The sequence below is a fragment of the Eleutherodactylus coqui genome, chromosome 13 (genome assembly GCF_035609145.1).
Source record: "Eleutherodactylus coqui strain aEleCoq1 chromosome 13, aEleCoq1.hap1, whole genome shotgun sequence".
NCBI classification, from domain to species: domain Eukaryota; kingdom Metazoa; phylum Chordata; class Amphibia; order Anura; family Eleutherodactylidae; genus Eleutherodactylus; species Eleutherodactylus coqui.
In genome coordinates this window covers 31,864,447-31,874,205 of record NC_089849.1, presented here as the reverse complement: position 1 = coordinate 31,874,205, position 9,759 = coordinate 31,864,447, and the positions used below count along the sequence as shown (strand labels likewise).

Genomic DNA, 9,759 nt, shown 5'->3' with positions numbered 1-9,759 from the left:
AAAGTAACCACGACTTCATAATATTTTCTGTGCGAACAGCATGTACAAACCTGTAACAAATTAACTTGGGCGAAGCCGGGTATATCAGTAGTGTCATATAGTCCACAAATAATAGCACCATACTGGCGCCCATTTTTCATGTGGCGGCGCTACAGGAAAATTGACACTTTGTTATGGGTTCTTACAAAGAATACAAATGATCACTAGGAATCTTAGTAGTGGGACGTCCTATGGTCAACTCCTCATCTAGGGAGCCTTCTAACATAAACAGACTACCTAAAGAGGACAACCCCTTTAAATTTAAGGTTTACACATCCAGAAATGTATTTCATTATTCTATTTTATTCACAACACTTTGGGGTGAAAAGAAAATAATGAAAATATTGGAAGAGTATGATATCTCCATATACCATACCCACCAAGCTATATCATACGGATCATTGTGTTATCTGAAGCAGAATGAGCTTTTCATCCATTGTAACTGTCCAAGGTACATATAGTCCATATAGATTCACCATATCTATACTCATAAATATGGCGTATTGTAAAATATACAGGTTTATTATGTGCAATACAAATGAGGAGTCATCTCCATGAGGGAATCGGTTCGTCCAGTGTCACTCCAAAAGTTTTTTCAGTGCTTCCTCCAGAGCTTCAGATCTGGATGTTCTTGCTCAAAAATTGCAACATACTTTATATTTTTATTTCCAGTGTCTTTGATCCAAAGTCACAAAAAGCATAGAACAATTCAAGTCTCCGTACCCATGTTCTGCTGGATAATTTATGTTCTTCCAGTGTCTCCACCATTCCAGTGCTACAGGATAGTCCGTCTCCATAGTCCAGTGTTAGGTCATACCCCCCCATTTCATGGCACCAAAGTCAAATGGAAATCTGCCGCTCATAATCCAGTGCCACAGGATAATTTGGTCTTTTTCTTTTCCAGCATAGTAAAATAATAAGATTCCTATATAAAGTCATTTATAAAATAATCTATAGCTGCCCCTCTCCCCAACCCTTTTCGCAATGTCCTCATTGTCAATGTGAAGCCAACGTCATAGAGGGAGATATTCCAGCTCCCGATGAGTCTTGGCAGTAGAATGCCCTCAGTAGTATCTGGCTGTTTCTTTCCAGGTGGTGACCCAATGTCTTTGGCTGTTAGGTAGCCTCCCACACAGCTTCTGTCTTTCTTCTTGACGGACGCACACGGCATAGTGAGTTTGGCCCAGGCTGTAACGTCTGACACGATGGAAAAATCCAACCTGCAGAGTCAGGGGCAGCAAGGAGACATGAAGGGAGGAACAATATGGATGTTGTGATTAGAATATGTTGAGATGAGAAAGTTGATGGTTCGGTAAAGAAATGAGTTAAGGAGATAAGATACCAGGAAGTAAAATAAGAAAAGAGTTAATATGGGACAGTCCCGAAGACAGTGAAGTTGTGTATAGGAACAGGTTAAGATGGTGGTGACGAAGAAGAAGACGTCATATGAAACGAAGAGATGACGCAAGTTGTAGGTAAAATTTATGGATGAAAATTGGACATGAGGTGAAAAAAAGACATAAAGGTGGAAAAATACAAAAACTTTTGTCAAGTAGCTCAAGACAGAATAAGCAGAGTGAAAATAGACCTGTAAACTTTACAAGAGGCGTTGGCTTTAAGATTGTACAGTAAATTATCAGATACCATGGAGACCAATAGATAGAGACACAAGTAGCGGGAGGAGGTGGGAAAGGTTTGCAAACACTTGGCTGAGATTGGTTGGTTACCCGAGGGACAGGGTTGGGGGTCAGTGGTCAGAGGTCGTACTCAGGAATCCTGTGTTAATCTCTCAGTCTCTGATGGTTGCACCTTCATTTCAGCCTTCTGACCTCTGACCTCATACTTGGCACGGGTGTTCGCCCTCCGGAAGAATCCACACTACAAGGCAGGAGAGTGGTGAGGGGCCGAGCAGGAAATTCAAAGGGCAATGTCACAGGTTATCACAAAACAACAGTGTAAAGCTAGCCATACACATTAGATGTACAGATGTATTTATCGACAAACAAACGGTTGGTCCCACCAGAGCTTTTCGTTCAATGAATGTTTGTCGCCTTATGTTATTTACGTAACCCATTGTAGTCTATTGACTGCCGGGCTAAGCAAATAGCGTAGATGCCCTAAGATTACAATGTAGCGCGCTGCACGAGTCAAGATAAAGGAGAATCCATCTGTATGTGTCAGACAGATGACATCTGACCATCTAATGTGTATCGGGGCCTCCAGAATGGCACATGTCAGGAACAGGTAGTTGTATTTCAAACTGCCTGATCTTTTTGCTCTTGGCGAGATAAGCCGCTGCCAGAGATTACTTACTACATTCTGCCCATTCAGAACATATGCATTCTGGACCGAGCTGAGCATGCATGTCTACAGGGAGGACAGGAGACATAGCTGTCTATTGTGTATGATCAGCCTAAGAGACTAGAGATGCCTCCCACCAGCTTGAAAAACAATATAATATTTTCTATACAGGATAAGGGGCATGAATAATTAGCTAAATATATCAGCAAGCGATGAATAAAAGGCAAGCAAGGGATAAAACATGCACACTTTCAATGGGTAGCACTGGGATACACTTGACATCTTCCAGGATATATGAAGTTTAGGATGTTGAAGAAAATCTCTTGCAACCAGAGTCAGACTGGCCCACCAGAAAACCAAGAGATCCAAAACAATTGTGCCTCGTACAACGTGGTCTCAAACGTCCAGCAGGAGACTACCCCATTTGGAGATGACTTTGGAGACAATCATTTGCCACCTAGGTCTATTTCTTATGGGTTTGTTATCTGGTGGGTCCAAGGAAAGGCAGTACAGCAGTCTAATCTGCAAAAGTCCTCCACCTGGCACAGCTTTATGAGCACTGGTGAGTTTCTGAAGCAACCTCAGACAATGACATCAGAAGATATGACCAGCAGGGCTGACTATTGTAGAACATAATGGGATTCGAGCCCTTATTTCAACATTTGGCTAATATAGTCTATATTACCATTCAATGTACAGGCCCATCAGTTACCGTGCCAGGACTATGACTATAATGGATAAATAAATAGGGGTCAGAAGCCCAACGTTGTGTTAATATCATTATACATCAAAGTCTTCTTTATGGCAGTGAGAGGTCCTAACTAGTGGCCAATGGTTAATCTTCACAACCAAGTACTGCTATTAACACAGGTGAAGTTAATGACACATGAGTGATATACAGGGGCAAAAGTTCAGTTTGCTATTTTAACTCATGCCCCGAGGCAAGAGGGCTTTTCTGCACTCCCCTTGGCCCCCGGTAGCCCATTCCCAGTACACCTCTGAACCCGCAGATACTATACATAAGAGGCCATATTTGATGGGATTTCATTTCTTACCAGCCAGAGGATGAGAATGATAAGTCCTAGAAGTAAAATACCAGCTACCACTGCGACAATGATCATCCAGAGCGGAAGTTCAGCCGGCGGTGGTTCTACCAGTTCAGAGTCTATGGTGACTGCAAACTGAATTCAAGAGTAATACACAGAGGAAAAGAATTAACATATGGTTAATCTATGTGGGAAAATATATCTTAACAAACTGGTGAGCTGATGTTGAGTAGAAACACGTACTGATACATGTTGACTTCGCATTTTTATGGCATCAATATTGGTTTTCAGATAAAGTTCTGCTGATCCTTCCACCCAAATTCTGTCAGCGTATCTATAATCCTAGGGGAACAACAGAATAAACAATGTTCAGGCACAAGAGAAAAAGATGATATTTTAGTTATGCCTATGTTATGGATCTATACTGTGGCGTCCATAGTGCACTTTGGGTTGATACTATCCCTTGATGTGCTTCCGTGGTATGACCCAATATACTTCCTTAGAAATATTAGGGGAGAATACAGGAGAGAGTACATTGCCTCACAGAGGCATTAAAGGACCAAACTACAGCTGCATGCCAATTCATGTCCTGCCATAATGGAACTGCATTAACAGACTAAGGATTGAATCAACAGTTTTTCTTACCTCTAAGAACGTGCTGTTCCAGACTCTTGCACGCACCGTAATATTGGCTAGCTTTTCCAAGTCATTCAAAGGGCATTCAAAACGCACACATTTGGCACTGCCGCCCTTACACCTCTGTAAACCCAATGCAATATGTTAAAACATAGGTGAAGGCAGGGAAATGCGTGCTACACAATGGAGTTTTTACAATGCCATGAAATAGGTAACTGATCTTATCCTGCAAAGTCAAGGAGAACAGAAGAAAACATGAGTCTGGGGTTTATAATTAAAAAGGACCAGTCAAGTCCTGGAGTCGGTTGGGCTGGCTGCATAACTTTACGAGGCTTTTCTTTTTCTTCTCTCTGTACTCCTACTATTCTCTTGCTTTGATTTCCATTAGTTTTGGGTCCTGGCATTGGGTATCTGATCACAGTTAATGGGTAACATTAGTGGGTGGAGGAAATCTGACGTTATCCCTTGACAGTGGGTGGAGGAGACCGCCCACTTGACAGATTTACATCACCAGGACCCAATACTAATGGAGGTTGGTGTGAGTGAACAGGAAAGGAGTACAGATGAGTGAAAAGCTGCACCAGAGTCAGAAGGATCGTGGCTGCAAAGCTATGCAACTAGCACCCGCTGACCCAAAAATATGACAGGTCCTCCTATGCAGCTGGCACTTGCTGACCCAAAGATATGACAGGTCCTCTTTAAGAAGAAATGCTCATGTTCAGCTCTTCAAGAAACAATATTGATGGTCCCAGATAGGACAACAAGGTGGAACAAGAAGTTGGAACCCTAATTATCTCTTGATATCAATAACAATCCCACGCTACGATGACAAACATTGAACTATACAAAAAGGTTTTATGTGAGGGTTCAAGACATTGACAATCATGTGCTGATTCTTACCAGGACAGTATTTGGTCTTTTAACAGCTGGTAAAACCTTTACATCTGGCAAATCCAACTTGACAGTGTCTCTCCTCCGTCTTCTACCCTCAGAGAGCTGAACCAAAGAAAAAAAACGGTTAAACCACATGTTGTAATAGGCAACTTATTTTAGCTACTATCTTGAAATGCAACAAAAATGCACAAACGCTCATTCAGTATTCTTATTTATTAGTCCAAGCGGAAAGCAGCGTCTCTCACCCTGGAGGACCAAGCAGGTTCATAATTGGCATGGACATCCTATTGATTTTGGTGGGAGAGGTGTAATTCTTCATGTTTCCTGTGGAGGCACTACTGGATAACTTACTGTGAGTTTCCCTTACATTTAACAGCTAATTGCCTATGAGGCTCTTCTAGAAAAAAGGGACTGTCCAAAGTGGATGACCTCTTTACCTGATTTTTCTTACAGCCTCTTGATGTCCAATGCTTTTCTAAGCGTCAAGTGTCTCTAAACTCCTCTCTTGACCCATGGCTACCAAATGCTTTACCATGGTTTAGCTTGACAATGCTAGTGGAAATGTGTGTGTATCAGTTACTACACTTTTCCCATTCCGATCTCTTTTGGCTTAGTTGGTTAAACCTGAGGACAACAACCTGGACATGGTTGACAGCTGGTGGAGATCAATTGTGATGTACACTTACTGTGAGGTTCAAAGGGTCAATGATATGTCCAGCAGGCTGGCACTGTGTCACATTCTGGGTCTTCACCAACACTTCTGTAGGATATAAAAGCCACTTCCCATTGGTCACTTCGTATGGCCATTCGACAGCTAGGATTAGGGATACCAAGTTGTTGAGGGGTTCACCTTCATTTTTAACCTAGAACACAATGTTGACACATGCTAGCTTAATGTCTTCCACTATTAACCTCCATTTAGGGATACTGTATCAATCCCCAACCATCTCTCACCATAAATACGAACTCCACAGGGCTTCCCACATCTTGTACTGTCTTCATGGCTGATTCCCCCATCACTTGGCCACTAAAATAGGTCTGTAGGTTCTGAGGCATCCTGTGTAGAGCCCATCATAGAGAGTAAGGAAGGAGACTTTGTTACTTAATGCACAATACTAATACCGTATGTCCTCTGTCCTGATTTAAAGGGTAACTCTACTCCAAATATTTTATTACTTTGATATACTGTTCATTCTTTATCGTTCATGAAATCTATATGAACAGCACTTTGAACGTCATATAGAAGCACCTTTAAAACCACTTTTTATCTACTTAAATTGGAAGTTGTCACAGACACCCCCCTATTAACATCACTAAATAGCACTTTAATGGGGCTGTCTTATCTGGTCAATGCCTTTCCATATATACTCTATTGCGGTACATGGACATCATAGTGGGAGTCTTCCATTCAAGACCCGTATCTAAGAGTCATAGCAGTAAGTTGCTGCCGAGAGAGGCTCCCAGTCCCACTATGGCAGGCTCAACTAAAGTCCCTCTGCAACAGTCAATGCAGAGCGAATAAGTGTCTGTATGAAGCTACCAAGATGATAACACCCGATCATCAAGAATTAGAGTAACCGGACTCTTTGGAGCAGCTTCATTCCAAGAAAGACTTGTACACATTAGACAACCCTTTTAATTATGCATAGTTTTAGCCTGTAGTTATAATATATTTTGGGTAAAAACATCCCATAACTACATCAGACCCATTATCAGAGTTGCTTAACAACAGGTCTATCAGACACAGAGCAGAAGGAATGAGTCATCTATTGTGAGTGTCTTTCATTGTTCCCCAAGACCATCTACCATTTTTACGGTGATGATTTTCCTTTAAGCCCTCTATTTTTCTCCTTACCCTTGGGTACCTATATAGAAAAAAATTACTTTCAGACTTTCCAGTTTCCACAGTGACTAGTAGAAAACACAAAAGAAGATGATACTTTCTGTTTACTACATCTCGCTTTTCTGCTATGTTGTAAAGACTGGATTTTCAAGAATGGTCATCAGCATGAGGGGCGGGACTAAAATTATTGATCTATTTTATTGTTGAAGACTATATAAGCAGGTCTAGACCACTGCTTTTGTTTAACTGTCTGGAGGAGGCTAGGGATTGTATGGAAGCCTGTTGCTGCAGCCATAAAGCATCATCCTGTTGCACCATCTTCCAATATGGCAGCCCCCGGTAACACACATAATACATGGTAAATCTCCTGACTGCTGGGTTGCTCATCACTTTCTACCGTCTCTATAATTTAGGGAGTACTTACACAGATAATGAAGTCTTTAATGTGTAGTCCACCAAGAATTCAGCATATTCCTCCTCCAGACTGTCCTGTTTACTCAGTCTGAAAAGAAAACATAGGGCAACTTAGCTGCATCCTTAAAGGCGCCCACGTGGATGGGACTTAATGAATACTTTTCACTCTTGAGGTTTCTGTTCAAATGTATCATCACTGACCAGAGCTATTAAATCAATCCGAGTTAACATGGTAAATGTAATATAGTAGCCTCTTAGATTAAAAGAGGTTGTCCATTTTTATTACCTCTTTATGTCACATGCTATCTGGCTGTTTGACAGCCTCACAATCAGGGGAACCTGGCAGCAAGTGTTCAATTTCCCTGCAGCACCACCAAAGGTGAAATGAAGCATTACACAGTGATCTTTGAAATCAATTAACTGTCCATGTAACACAGAGATTTTGCAGTAAGATATAGTGGGTCCGGAAAGTCTTCAGAATCTCACTTTTTTTTTTTTACATTTTCTTATGTTGTGGCCTTGTGCAAATTAAAAAAAAAAAACACAAGTTTTTTCCCATAATTCCCCACTCCCTACCCCATAATGAGAACTTGCAAACAAAATGTTAGAAAACTTTGTAATTAAAAAAAAAAAAGAAAAACTTACATTTTGCATTGACATAAGTATTCAGACCCTTTAATATGACACTTGAAGTTTAGCTCTGGGGACTTCCCATTTTTCTTGATCATCATTGAGATGTTTCTACACCTTGATTGGAGTCCAACTGGGGTAAATTCAGTTGATTGGACATAATTTTAAAAGACACACTGCTGTATATATAAGGTATCACAGCTCACAATGCGTTTCAGAGCCAAAATGAAACCATGAAAGGAAAGAACTGCCTGTATATCTCAGAGACAGGGTTGTAATAAATGGTATAAAAAAGCTGTTTCCACGCTCGTGTTATCGGCCCCTAAATATTTATATATTGGAAAAAAATCTTTTAGGATCCAGTTTCCAAATAAAGGTTTATTAAAAATACAACGTTACAAAATAACTTTTAAAATGCAACGCGTTTCGGCATTCTAATGACGCCCTACTCAAGCATATATCTAAACACAATAATGTTCTAAACACAAGAGACAGGATTGTGTGAAGGCATAGATCTAGAGAAGGCTTTCAAAAAATGTTTGCTGCACTGAAAGTTCCCAGGAGCACAGTGGCCGATATAATTCATAATGGAAAAAAGTATGGAACAACCAGGACTCTTCCTAGAGATGGATGACCCACCAAACTAAGTAATGGCAGAGAACGGCCTTGATAAGAGAGGTGACCAAGAACACAATGGTCACTCTGGCTGAGCTCCAAAGATTCTGTGAGCAGATGAAAGAAGCTACCAGAAGGTCAACCATGACTGCAGAACTCTACCAATCTGGGTTTTATGGCAGAGGGTCCAGAAAGATGCCTCTCCTCAATGAAAGAAACATGAAAATGCCCCATGGAGTTTGCCAAAAGCACCTAAAGACTCTCAGACTGTGAAAGACAAGATTCTCTGGTCTGATGAATCCAAAATCAAGCTTTTTGGCCTCAATTCTAAGCGTTCTGTCTGGAGAAAACCAGGCGCCACTCATCACCATCCCAAGACCATCCCTACAGTGAAGCCTGGTGGTGGCAACATCATGATGTGAGGATATTTATCAGCGGCTGGCACAGGGAGACCGGTCTGGGTTGATGGAAAGCTGAATGGAGCAAGGTGCAAAGATATTCTTAATGATAAGCTGGTCCAGAGCACAAGAAACCAAAGCTTTACAAGAGAAGCTTCACCTGCCAACAAGACAATGACCCAAAGCACTTAGCCAAGACAACACGGGTGGATTAGTGACAATTCTGTGAAGGTCTTTGAGTGGCCCAACCAGAGTGCTGGCTTGAACCCAATTGAACATCTCTGGAGAGACCTGAAAATGGCTATTCTCAAATGGCCCCCACCCAATCAGAAAGAGATTCAGAGAACTAATAGTCAAGTGTGATTTAATATGTCAGATCTACTTCTCATCTATATATTGTTCTCTTATAAACTATTTATTACCCCATATACTGGTAGCCTCGCCTATATCTCCTCATATTACTCCATATAACCCACACACACACTTATCTCCTCCATATGGCAGAAAATCCCCAAATCCAGGAATGCAAACCTTTTGGCATCAAGACGACTAGAAGCTGTAATCGCTGTCAAAAGTGTTTCAAGTACCGGGTACAGGGTGTCAATACTAATGTACAGGGTGTCAATACTAATGTACAGGGTGTCAATACTAATGTACAGGGTGTCAATACTAATGTCAATGCAAGATGTTACTTTTTAATTTTCTTTTAAATTACAAAGATTTCTAACAGTCTGTTTCCACTTTGTCATCAGGGAGAACTGACTGCAGAGTGATAAATTTGCGCATGACCACAACATAATAAAACGTAAAATAAAGTGAAAGGGTCAGAAGACTATATGCACTTTTTGGCTGCCCCGATCAATAGAAGAGGGTCCTCAGTGGGGATTTCCCTCTAGTAACTCAACATTCCTGAAAATGATACTTAAAATCAGGTTTTCTTAAG

General features: G+C 41.1%; 1 protein-coding gene across 1 annotated transcript in view; it reads right to left on the bottom strand.

Annotated features, from left to right (window-relative positions):
* Positions 1-322: 322 nt before the first annotated feature.
* ITGA3 (integrin subunit alpha 3) overlaps positions 323-9,759 on the bottom strand; it is a 69,433-nt gene continuing 59,996 nt past the window's right edge. The window contains exons 18-26 of the mRNA XM_066587334.1: positions 7,184-7,261; positions 5,871-5,973; positions 5,603-5,779; positions 4,923-5,018; positions 4,032-4,145; positions 3,630-3,728; positions 3,396-3,521; positions 1,767-1,917; positions 323-1,259 (exon numbers count right to left, since the gene is read on the bottom strand). Of these exons, the coding sequence (XP_066443431.1) occupies positions 1,807-1,917; positions 3,396-3,521; positions 3,630-3,728; positions 4,032-4,145; positions 4,923-5,018; positions 5,603-5,779; positions 5,871-5,973; positions 7,184-7,261 (904 nt within the window). The 3' untranslated portion in view covers positions 323-1,259; positions 1,767-1,806. The remainder of the gene's footprint in view (positions 1,260-1,766; positions 1,918-3,395; positions 3,522-3,629; positions 3,729-4,031; positions 4,146-4,922; positions 5,019-5,602; positions 5,780-5,870; positions 5,974-7,183; positions 7,262-9,759) is intronic.